The sequence below is a fragment of the Coregonus lavaretus genome (genome assembly GCF_964263955.1).
Source record: "Coregonus lavaretus genome assembly, contig: HAP1_SCAFFOLD_3525, whole genome shotgun sequence".
NCBI classification, from domain to species: domain Eukaryota; kingdom Metazoa; phylum Chordata; class Actinopteri; order Salmoniformes; family Salmonidae; genus Coregonus; species Coregonus lavaretus.
This window is the reverse complement of record NW_028157918.1, coordinates 8,522-21,235: the sequence shown is the minus strand read 5'-3', so window position 1 is coordinate 21,235 and position 12,714 is coordinate 8,522. Positions and strand designations below refer to the sequence as shown.

The window sequence follows — 12,714 nt, the reverse complement described above, 5'->3', positions numbered from 1 at the left end:
CCTTCTGGCCACTCTACCATAAATGCCTGATTGGTGGAGTGCTGCAGAGATGGTTGTCCTTCTGGAAGGTTCTCCCATCTTCACAGAGGAACTCTGGAGCGCTGTCAGAGTGACCATTGGGTTCTTGGTCACCTCAAGACCAAGGCCCTTCTCCTCTGATTGCTCCGTTTGGCCTGGCGGCCAGCTCTAGGAAGAGTCTTGGTCATTCCAAACTTCTTCCATTTAAGAATGATGGTGGCCACGGTGTTCTTGGGGACCTTCAATGCTGCAGAAATGTTTTCAATTGAATTTACCACAGGTGGACTCCAATCAAGTTGTAGAAACATCTCAAGGATGATCAATGGAAACAGGACACACATGAGCTCAATTTCGAGTCTCATAGCAAAGGGTCTGAATACTTATGTAAATAAGGTATTTCTGTTTTTTATAATACATTTGCTAAAATTTCTAAAAACCTGTTTTTGCTTTGTCATCACGGGGTATTGTTTGTAGATTGATGAGGGGAAACATTAATTTAATAAATTTTAGAATAAGGCTGTAACGTAACAAAATGTGGAAAAAGGGAAGGGGTCTGAATACTTTCCGAATGCACCGTACACATCAGTGGTTACTCCTAACCACTGATCTAAGGTTTTGCACTTCTTCCTAAACCTGATCAGTGCCTAAGGGCCTAACAGGGCAGTTTCTACCCGGAGCGTCCGTGCGCCTCCTCCCTGTGGACCCTGAACGGCAACCCGTGTCCCGGGATGATGACATCAGAGGTGCGTAGCGCCTTCTGTCGGTTGACCTCCTGAACTGCAGGGTTCTCACTCAGCTCCCTCCAACTGTCGTCATCAGTGCAACTCTCAAATAGGTCTCCGGCAACAAGCACCGTGCCCATTGTGGTTCCCTTCACAAGAAGGCTCACATCGCGCCCTGTGTGGCCCGGAGTGGGTACTATTGACACCTGGTGGAGAGATGAAGGTATTGCAATGAGGTTTAGAGTACAGTTGCAGGAAGTACTTATCAAATCAAATTTTATTGGCCACATGCGCCGAATACAACAGGTGCAGACATTACAGTGAAATGCTTACTTACAGCCCTTAACCAACAGTGCATTTATTTTTTAATAAAAAAGTAAAATAAAAAAGAGCAGAAGTAAAATAAAATAACAGTAACAGTATCAAAGCTATTCGCTGCTCTGGCACCCCAATGGTGGAACAAGCTCCCACACGACGCCAGGACAGCAGAGTCACTCACCACCTTCCGGAGACATTTGAAACCACACCTCTTTAAGGAATACCTGGGATAGGATAAAAGTAATCCTTCTACCCTCCCCCTACCCCACCCCACCAAGTGGTTGTCCCACTGGCTATCATAAGGTGAATGTACCAATTTGTAAGTCGCTCTGGATAAGAGTGTCTGCTAAATGATGAAAATGTAAATGTAAATGCAGTAGGGAGGCTATATATACTGGGGGGTACAGGTGCAGAGTCAATGTGCGGGGGCACCGGCTAGTTGAGGTAGTTGAAGTAATATGTACATGTGGGTAGAGTTAAAGTGACTATGCATAAATAATTAACAGAGTAGCAGCAGCGTAAAAATATGGGGTGGGGGTGGGGGGGCAGTGCAAATAGTCCAGTACAGTAATATACAAATGATGAGGTTACTGATTAAAGTAAGTGCTGGTGAATATGCATGGCAAACCATTGAAAATGGCTGTTACACATACACACACACTATTGAATATGATTACACTGAGTTGGGTTGATCAAAAGAAGAGTTTCAGACTCACATGTTCATCAATAGGATATGGTTGCCCCTCAGCTAGCTGGTTAGGAAGGTACCTATCCCCCTCACTGATGTCACACCCCACAACTATCGTTGCCCCTGGAAACAGCCCCAGATTACCAACATGGTCGGAGTGGCCATGTGTCCCCACCACCAAACTGACATCACCCGGGTCTAGTCGCTTATCCTTCAGCCGTTTCACTAGAAAGTCCCGGTCCCACGGTCCTCCGGTGTCTACTAGAATAGTTCTAGGTCCCGTTAGGAGAGAGATAGTCCCGTCTGCTCGGAAAGAACCGTCCTGTTCGGAAAGACAATAGCCAACTTTGAGCACCGATATGGAGTAGGGTTGCCCCACAATCTCGAGTTCTGTGTCCGATAACTCGCTTCTTTTAAACTCGCTACTGTTACATGCATAATTTTTTTCAGTCGCTTCCATCTCTGCTTAATAATAGATGTTTGCTAGCTACAGAATCACAGTTTTGGATAAATGAACTACAAACATTACCACAGGTATCTAGAAACCACATATGTTGTCGACAGTTTGTATCAATTCTACGGTATGGCAAGAGGGACAAGTGCAATTTTGTCGTTTGGAAAGATGTTTAGGTGTCACAGCAAAGTGCTTTGGTGCCATCTGCTGGATAGCAGAATCTATTACATTTTGTAAGGCCAGCTGGCGTGATGCAACTTTGCACCATGATCACTCTACCTATATCTGCCTGGCCTAAATTACGGTGGGTAGTAAACATATTTGGCTTCCAGTAAAATGTCATGATTTCTTTCGGTATAAGTCCACTTTCAAGACTGTATCATGCATCTAGCTACCGTGTGTATGACCAACAATAGTACCATGAACACAACAGAAGCAGGTGAGAGCTACACAGGTAAGACACTTTTTTGGGTTTAGGAGGTAAATTCTGGGTATTTTCAGATATTGAATAATTTTAGATGCTGTATATTATGAGATGCTAATAGAGATATCTTAAACATTAAAAAAGAAAGCTGACAAAAGTGTCAAACCTCAGTTAAACCTCAAACCAAAAGTTTACTCAAAGTTTACTCAATGTTAATAATTCATTGTCTTAAAAATAACTGGCACAAATTTACAGAATATACATTGTTTAATTACTATTTCATACATTTGAGACATTTTATTTAAAATAACTGAAAACTATGACATTAAAACCCACCTCAATCAAAACAAAGCAAGTGCACCTACAGTTACAATATTATACCTGAAAAGGTTTTGAATCTAAGAGTTCTGTGAAATGATTGATCACATTGCATGAGGTTGATGTTGGTTCAAGACATTTATTTTGAGTTACAAGGAAACAATTGGAGAATTCCAGTAACGTATAATCACTCTAAGGAAGTCTTTGGAACTGACCCTTGATCCTATAAACACTGGCAGACATATTGACTGCATGGCTCCATTGTTATTGTTCTTGTGAAATAGTACATCTCTCTCTCTCTCCCCCCTCTCTCTTTCTTTATCCCTCTCGCACCCTTACTACACAAATTCTCTCTCTCTCCCAATCTCTCTCTCTCTCTCTCTCTTTCTCTCTGTCCTTGTCTTTTCTCAATGTCTCTCACCCTTACTACCCTGTTTCTCTCCCTCCCTCTCTCTCTCTCTTGCTCGCTCCTGCTATCTCCCTCTCTTTCCCTCTGTCTCAATCTCTCTCTCTCTCTCTCTCTCTCTCTCTCTTTCTTTCAATTCAACGTAAGGGCTTTATTGGCATGGGAAACATATGTTTACATTGCCAAAGCAAGTGAAGTAGATAATAAACAAAAGTGAAATAAACAATCAAAATTAACAATAAACATTACACTCACAAAAGTTCCAAAAGAATAAAGACATTTCAAATGTCATATTATGCGCAAATAGGGAAAATAAATGAACATAAATATGGGTTGTATTTACAATGGTGTTTGTTCTTCACTGGTTGCCCTTTTCTTGTGGCAACAGGTCACAAATCTTGCTGCTGTGATGGCACACTGTGGTATTTCACCCAATAGATATGTGAGTTTTCAAAATTGGGTTTGTTTTCGAATTCTTTGTGGATCTGTGTAATCTGAGGGAAATATGTGTCTCTAATATTGGCATACATTGGCAGGAGGTTAGGAAGTGCAGCTCAGTTTCCACCTCATTTTGTGGGCAGTGTGCCTGTCTTCTTTTAAAAAATCCTAATTGACTGGATAGTGATTCTGTAATTACATTGTGTAGAATTTGGTGATTGTCTGTCTAATAGGAAACTTCAATGACCAACCTGGAGATGACAACATCAAGCCATATGGTAAACCAGCTGGCAACACCAACGAACTAGGAGAGAGCTGGCAGGTGCCCGACGACCGCCCCGAGTGAGTCTCACGCACCTGTTTTCGTTTCTTTTACATTCATGAATTGAATGGTTTTATGTATCCAGTATTTTTCAGGAAGTACTATAGTCTGACCTGGGATACACCTGGGATAGGGTCCTGTGTGGCTCAGTTGGTAGAGCATGGCACTTGCAATACCAGGGTTGTGGGTTTGATTCCAATGGGGGACCAGTACACAAATGTATGCACTCATTACTTACTGTAAGTTTCTCTGAATAAGAGCATCTGCTAAAATGATACCAGAACCAGAGAAACCTACCAGCTGTGGGATGATCAGTGACCCTAACGGTGAGAGACACACACGCACACATACAAACACACACACACACAAATGCACACACTGTCTAGACAGTGATTTAAAAGAAAATCCTATGCTCAAGCATACTTTCTTTCACCAAAGCTGTTGCGTAAAATATACTAGACACAACTTGTAATGTATATTTCAGTCTCCCCCTTCACTAAAACCATTTCTCATCAATTTACATTCACATTTACATCATTTAGCAGACGCTCTTATCCAGAGCGACTTACAAATTGGTGCATTCAACTTATGATAGCCAGTGGGACAACCACTTTTTATTTTTTATGGGGGGGTGGGGGAAGAAGGATTACTTTCATACTATTCCAGGTATTCCTTAAAGAGGTAGGGTTTCAAGTGTCTCCGGAAGGTGGTCAGTGACTCCGCTGTCCTGGCGTCGTGGGGGAGCTTGTTCCACCATTGGGGTGCCAGAGCAGCAAATAGCTTTGACTGGGCTGAGCGGGAACTGTGCTTCCGTAGAGGTAGGGGGGCTAGCAGGCCAGAGGTGGATGAACGTAGTGCCCTCGTTTGGGTGTAGGGTCTGATCAGAGCCTGAAGGTAAGGAGGTGCTGTTCCCCTCACAGCTCTGTAGGCAAGCACCATGGTCTTGTAGTAGATGCAAGCCTCAACTGGAAGCCAGTGGAGTGTGTGGAGGAGCGGGGTGACATGAGAGAATTTGGGAAGGTTGAACACCAGATGGGCTGCAGTGTTCTGGATAAGTTGTAGGGGTTTAATGGCACAGGCAGGGAGCCCAGCCAACAGCGAGTTGCAGTAATCCAGACGGGAGATGACAAGTGCCTGGATTAGGACCTGTGCCGCTTCCTGTGTAAGGTAGGCTCGTACTCTGCGAATGTTGTAGAGCATGAACCTGCAGGATTGGGTCACCGCTTTGATGTTAGCGGAGAACGACAGGGTGTTAACCAGGGTCACGCCAAGGTTTTTTGCACTCTGGGAGGAGAACACAATGGAGTTGTCAACCGTGATGGCGAGATCATGGAGCGGGCAGTCCTTCCCCGGGAGGAAGAGCAGCTCCGTCTTGCCGAGGTTCAGCTTAGGTGGTGATCCGACATCCACACTGATATGTCTGCCAGACATGCAGAGATGCGATTCGCCACCTGGTTATCAGAAGGGGGAAAGGAGAAAATTAATTGTGTGTCGTCTGCGTAGCAATGATAGGAGAGACCATGTGAGGATATGACAGAGCCAAGTGACTTGGTGTATAGAGAGAATAGGAGAGGGCCTAGAACTGAGCCCTGGGGGACACCAGTGGTGAGAGCACATGGTGCGGAGACAGATTCTCGCCACGCCACCTGGTAGGAGCGACCTGTCAGGTAGGACGCAATCCAAGAGTGAGCAGCGCCGAAGATGCTCAACTCGGAGAGGGTGGAGAGGAGGATCTGATGGTTCACAGTATCAAAGGCAGCGGATAGGTCTAGAAGGATAAGAGCAGAGGAGAGAGAGTTAGCTTTAGCAGTGCGGAGAGCCTCCGTGACACAGAGAAGAGCAGTCTCAGTTGAATGACCAGTCTTGAAACCTGACTGGTTTGGATCAAGAAGGTCATTCTGAGAGAGATAGCAGGAGAGTTGGCTAGAGACGGCACGCTCAAGAGTTTTGGAGAGAAAAGAAAGAAGGGATACTGGTCTGTAGTTGTTGACATCGGAGGGATCGAGTGTAGGTTTTTTGAGGAGGGGTGCAACTCTCGCTCTCTTGAAGACGGAAGGGACATGGCCAGTGGTCAAGGATGAGTTGATGAGCGAGGTGAGCGAGGTGAGGTAAGGGAGAAGGTCTCCAGAAATGGTCTAGAGAAGAGAGGAGGGGATAGGGTCAAGCGGGCAGGTTGTTGGGCGGCCGGTCGTCACAAGTCGCAAGATTTCATCTGGAGAGAGAGGGGAGAAAGATGTCAAAGCATAGGGTAGGGCAGTGTGAGCAGGACCAGCGGTGTCATTTGACTTAATAAATGAGGATTGGATGTCGTCAACCTTCTTTTCAAAATGGTTGACGAAGTCAACCACAGAGAGGGGAGAGGGAGGGGGAGGAGGAGGAGGATTTAGCAGGGAGGAGAAGGTGGCAAAGAGCTTCCTAGGGTTAGAGGCAGAGGCTTGAAATTTAGAGTGGTAGAAAGTGGCTTTAGCAGCGGAAACAGAGGAAGAGAATGTAGAGAGGAGGGAGTGAAAAGACGACAGGTCCGCAGGGAGTCTAGTTTTCCTCCATTTCCGCTCGGCTGCCCGGAGCCCTCTCCTGTGAGCTCGCAATGAGTCGTCAAGCCACGGAGCAGGAGGGGAGGACCGAGCCGGCCGGGAGGATAGGGGACATAGAGAGTCAAAAGATGCAGAAAGGGAGGAGAGGAGGGTTGAGGAGGCAGAATAAGGAGATCGGAGGGAGAAGGATTTAGCAGAGGGAAGAGATGATAGGATGGAAGAGGAGAGAGTAGCGGGAGAGAGAGAGCGAAGGTTGCGACGGCACATTACCATCTTAGTAGGGGCAGAGTGAGTAGTGTTGGAGGAGAGCGAGAGAGAAAAGGATACAAAGTAGTGGTCGGAGACTTGGAGGGGAGTTGCAGTGAGATTAGTAGAAGAACAGCATCTAGTAAAGATAAGGTCAAGCGTATCGCCTGCCTTGTGAGTAGGGGGGGACGGTGAGAGGGTGAGGTCAAAAGAGGAAAGGAGTGGAAAGAAGGAGGCAGAGAGAAATGAGTCAAAGGCAGACGTTCTCCATTGTGTCCCAGGTATCTTTAAGCCGTGCCACGCGGTGGTTCTCCCCAACATCTACCAGGAGAACTGTGTGTATGACCAGTGTGCTACGAGAGGGGAGACGGTGGCTCTGTGCCAGGCTATAGAGAGCTATGCTGACCTGTGTGCCTTGGCTGGAGTACCCATCGCATGGAGGAACAACACCTTCTGTCGTAAGTCACACACACACACCTGTCGTAAGTCACACACTCACACACACCTGTCGTAAGTCACACACACACACCTGTCGTAAGTCACACACACACACCTGTCGTAAGTCACACACACACACACACCAGTCGTAAGTCACACACACACACCTGTCGTAAGTCACACACACCTGACTGTTCTCCATGTGCTGTAACACACCTGACTGTTCTCCATCTGCTGTAACACACCTGACTGTTCTCCATGTGCTGTAACACACCTGACTGTTCTCCATCTGCTGTAACACACCTGACTGTTCTCCATGTGCTGTAACACACCTGACTGTTCTCCATGTGCTGTAACACACCTGACTGTTCTCCATGTGCTGTAACACACCTGACTGTTCTCCATGTGCTGTAACACACCTGACTGTTCTCCATCTGCTGTAACACACCTGACTGTTCTCCATGTGCTGTAACACACCTGACTGTTCTCCATGTGCTGTAACACACCTGACTGTTCTCCATGTGCTGTAACACACCTGACTGTTCTCCATGTGCTGTAACACACCTGACTGTTCTCCATGTGCTGTAACACACCTGACTGTTCTCCATGTGCTGTAACACACCTGACTGTTCTCCATGTGCTGTAACACACCTGACTGTTCTCCATGTGCTGTAACACACCTGACTGTTCTCCATGTGCTGTAACACACCTGACTGTTCTCCATGTGTTGTAACACACCTGACTGTTCTCCATGTGCTGTAACACACCTGACTGTTCTCCATGTGCTGTAACACACCTGACTGTTCTCCATCTGCTGTAACACACCTGACTGTTCTCCATGTGCTGTAACACACCTGACTGTTCTCCATGTGCTGTAACACACCTGACTGTTCTCCATGTGCTGTAACACACCTGACTGTTCTCCATGTGCTGTAACACACCTGACTGTTCTCCATGTGCTGTAACACACCTGACTGTTCTCCATGTGCTGTAAGACACCTGACTGTTCTCCATCTGCTGTAACACACCTGACTGTTCTCCATCTGCTGTAACACACCTGACTGTTCTCCATGTGCTGTAACACACCTGACTGTTCTCCATGTGCTGTAACACACCTGACTGTTCTCCATGTGCTGTAACACACCTGACTGTTCTCCATGTGCTGTAAGACACCTGACTGTTCTCCATCTGCTGTAACACACCTGGCTGTTCTCCATCTGCTGTAACACACCTGACTGTTCTCCATGTGCTGTAACACACCTGACTGTTCTCCATGTGCTGTAACACACCTGACTGTTCTCCATGTGCTGTAACACACCTGACTGTTCTCCATGTGCTGTAACACACCTGACTGTTCTCCATGTGCTGTAACACACCTGACTGTTCTCCATGTGCTGTAACACACCTGACTGTTCTCCATGTGCTGTAACACACCTGACTGTTCTCCATGTGCTGTAACACACCTGACTGTTCTCCATGTGCTGTAACACACCTGTGTGCTTTTGGAATGTTTGTCATGTGTGTTATTTCTACTGTAAAAGAGGTGTGCCACAAGGATCAGTCTCAGTACCAATTCATATTCCATGTCCGCTCCGTTTCTCCCACCTCTCTCCTCCTTTCTCCCCCCTCTCTCCTCCTTTCTCCCCCCAACACTATGAATTAATAAAGATTAGTACCCATTAATAACCAATATTCTCTCTTCTTCCCTCCCCCCCAGCTCTGAAGTGTCTCCCAGGAAGCCACTACGAGCCCTGTGGTATCGCCTGTCCCTCCAGCTGTCAGAACCCTACTTTCAACTCCACCTGTACCCAGCCCTGCGTAGAGGGGTGTGTGTGTGACCCCGGAATGATCCTCAGCGGGGACAAGTGTGTCCCACCCAGCCAGTGTGGCTGCACCGACGAGGATAACAACTATAGACCGGTAAGCAAGATAGTCACCGTTTTTATCGTTGCTTTCACAGAAGTCAATACGATGACCTGGAACTCATGGGAATAATGTTAGCTAGAGTTCAAGTCATCACATAAACCGTTTGAAATAGTTTTAGTTTTAGTCTCTGTTTGCAAAAGCACAGCTTAGCTTTTAGCAGTGATGTAACTGTACACGTATTCGTACCGAACCGTTCGGGATCTCGGTTCGGTCTGCACTGTTGAATAAATAAAACAAAAATAATCACATTTCAGGCTATTCCGTTAAAACGACTAGAGCATATGCTCACATGGAAATGTACATTTGAATCTAAATGGGCACATTTCAAACTGTCCTTTTGTGAGGCGTAGCCGGGAACTATTTCTGGACAATGGCAAGTGGTGGGGTCGATAAACCAGGAGGATTCTCCATCATCATTTAAATCTCCAGTTTGGGAACATTTTGGTTTCCCAGTAGATTAAAACGGCGATGGACAGAAAGAGTATGTGGCCACTGCTCAACCAGAATAGCCTATTGACACCGACATCACCCCAGTATTCCTACATTTAAGTAATTTAGCAGACGCTCTTATCCAGAGCAATTTAGAGTAGTGAGCACATACATTGTCATACTTATCGTACTGGTACCAGTTGGAATCGAACCCACAACCCTGGCGTTGCAAGCGCCATGCTCTACCAACTGAGCCAAACGGGAACGCTCCTACCACCGGAGCAAGACAGAAACGAAAAAAATGAAAAAATGAAAAAAATATATATATACAGTGGGGAGAACAAGTATTTGATACACTGCCGATTTTGCAGGTTTTCCTACTTACAAAGCATGTAGAGGTCTGTAATTTTTATCATAGGTACACTTCAACTGTGAGAGACGGAATCTAAAACAAAAATCCAGAAAATCACATTGTATGATTTTTAAGTAATTAATTTGCATTTTATTGCATGACGTAAGTATTTGATCACCTACCAACCAGTAAGAATTCCGGCTCTCACAGACCTGTTAGTTTTTCTTTAAGAAGCCCTCCTGTTCTCCACTCATTACCTGTATTAACTGCACCTGTTTGAACTCGTTACCTGTATAAAAGACACCTGTCCACACACTCAATCAAACAGACTCCAACCTCTCCACAATGGCCAAGACCAGAGAGCTGTTTAGGACATCAGGGATAAAATTGTAGACCTGCACAAGGCTGGTATGGGCTACAGGACAATAGGCAAGCAGCTTGGTGAGAAGGCAACAACTGTTGGTGCAATTATTAGAAAATGGAAGAAGTTCAAGATGACGGTCAATCACCCTCGGTCTGGGGCTCCATGCAAGATCTCACCTCGTGGGGCATCAATGATCATGAGGAAGGTGAGGGATCAGCCCAGAACTACACGGCAGGACCTGGTCAATGACCTGAAGAGAGCTGGGACCACAGTCTCAAAGAAAACCATTAGTAACACACTACGCCGTCATGGATTAAAATCCTGCAGCGCACGCAAGGTCCCCCTGCTCAAGCCAGCGCATGTCCAGGCCCGTCTGAAGTTTGCCAATGATCATCTGGATGATCCAGAGGAGGAATGGGAGAAGGTCATGTGGTCTGATGAGACAAAAATAGAGCTTTTTGGTCTAAACTCCACTCGCCGTGTTTGGAGGAAGAAGAAGGATGAGTACAACCCCAAGAACACCATCCCAACCGTGAAGCATGGAGGTGGAAACATCATTCTTTGGGGATGCTTTTCTGCAAAGGGGACAGGACGACTGCACCGTATTGAGGGGAGGATGGACGGGGCCATGTATCGCGAGATCTTGGCCAACAACCTCCTTCCCTCAGTAAGAGCATTGAAGATGGATCGTGGCTGGGTCTTCCAGCATGACAACGACCCGAAACACACAGCCAGGGCAACTAAGGAGTGGCTCCATAAGAAGCATCTCAAGGTCCTGGAGTGGCCTAGCCAGTCTCCAGACCTGAACCCAATAGAAAATCTTTGGAGGGAGCTGAAAGTCTGTGTTACCCAACGACAGCCCCGAAACCTGAAGGATCTGGAGAAGGTCTGTATGGAGTAGTGGGCCAAAATCCCTGCTGCAGTGTGTGCAAACCTGGTCAAGACCTACAGGAAACGCATGATCTCTGTAATTGCAAACAAAGGTTTCTGTACCAAATATTAAGTTCTTCTTTTCTGATGTATCAAATACTTATGTCATGCAATAAAATGAAAATTAATTACTTAAAAATCATACAATGTGATTTTCTGGATTTTTGTTTTAGATTCCGTCTCTCACAGTTGAAGTGTACCTATGATCAAAATTACAGACCTCTACATGCTTTGTAAGTAGGAAAACCTGCAAAACCGGCAGTGTATCAAATACTTGTTCTCCCCACTGTATATTTTAAAAAAAATAGAAGACAAATATACAGCGGATTCTGACCGGTACCAAAAAATTACAAGAGCGACAGGTATGTTTATAGTCGCGGATATGCGCCCATTGTCGGTGGTTGAGAAGAATAGGAGGTTTCAGCCCCTCGTGAAAGTGCTCGAACCACATTACGAACTTTGCCCTCTTGCACCCATTTCAGCAAACAGGTAGTACCCGTTCCATATAAGCAAGCTAAAGCCGAAATTGTCAATGAATCGGCCAAAGCACCCTGTCCGATCCATTTTTACATATTGATTTCACACTTTATTTTAGTGTAGACTATTTTTAAGGCTAGCTCGTATTGCTGTGGCAGATTGTTATGTCTAATGTTTATGTCTGTGTGTTTCCTAGGTGGGAGACAGTTGGTTCACTGAGCTGGACTGTTCGGAGCGTTGTAAGTGTAACCCTGGTAAAAACGTCACCTGTGAGCCGTGGCAGTGTAGCCCCGCCCAGGAGTGTAAGGTGTTGGAGGGAGAACTGGGAGGCAGGGGAGACAGGGGAACAGGTGGAGACAGGAGAGCAGGTGGAGACAGGGGAGCAGGTGGAGACAGGGGAGCAGGTGGAGACAGGGGAGAAGGTGGAGACAGGGGAGCAGGTGGAGACGGGTGCAGGTGGAGACAGGGAAAGCAGGTGGAGACAGGGGAGGCAGGGGAGCAGGTGGAGACAGGAGGTAGCCTATTCTAGAGGGGGCTTCAGCACCGGCAAGCCCCTCCCTGGAACCACCCATGGAAGCTGTGATGGTCTAGTTTGATAAACAACAACCCATAAGCCTTATAATTGATTATTGATCACCACTAATAACCTCCTCTTTCTCCCTCTCCCCTCTATCTCTCCCCCCCTCCTCTCCAGTTGAATGGGCACAGGGTGCGTACTCCTCTGTCGATCGGTGTGGCCGGGGCCAGGGTCTTGAGTAGTGGTGTCTACAGTCTGCTGGACACTGACTTTGGACTGAAGGTCAAGTTTGATGGAGTCCACCACCTGGAGATCACCATCCCTGGAGAATACTTCAACCAGGTACATACGACTGGACCCAACTATTATAATGTTACTGTATGATAATACATC

At 46.3% G+C, this 12,714-nt stretch overlaps 1 protein-coding gene across 1 annotated transcript; it reads right to left on the bottom strand.

Annotated features, from left to right (window-relative positions):
• Positions 1 to 651: 651 nt before the first annotated feature.
• On the bottom strand, positions 652 to 2,286 carry LOC311124633 (metallo-beta-lactamase domain-containing protein 1-like). Its single transcript, XM_084198746.1, has 2 exons — positions 1,775 to 2,286; positions 652 to 946 (listed from the first exon to the last, which is right to left on the bottom strand). Exons 1-2 carry the CDS (start codon positions 2,204 to 2,206, stop codon positions 686 to 688), a joined length of 693 nt encoding a protein of 230 aa, XP_084054872.1. The 5' UTR covers positions 2,207 to 2,286; the 3' UTR covers positions 652 to 685.
• Between the last annotated feature and the right edge of the window lie 10,428 nt (positions 2,287 to 12,714).

What these genes read in the sequence shown, in the direction of transcription:
- LOC311124633 (XM_084198746.1), bottom strand. Translation starts at nt 2,206, where the DNA reads ATGGAAGCGACTGAAAAAAATTATGCATGTAACAGTAGCGAGTTTAAA. An exon ending in CATATCCTATTGATGAACAT is followed by an intron (nt 947 to 1,774) that starts GTGAGTCTGAAA and finishes TCTCTCCACCAG; the next exon opens with GTGTCAATAGTACCCACTCC.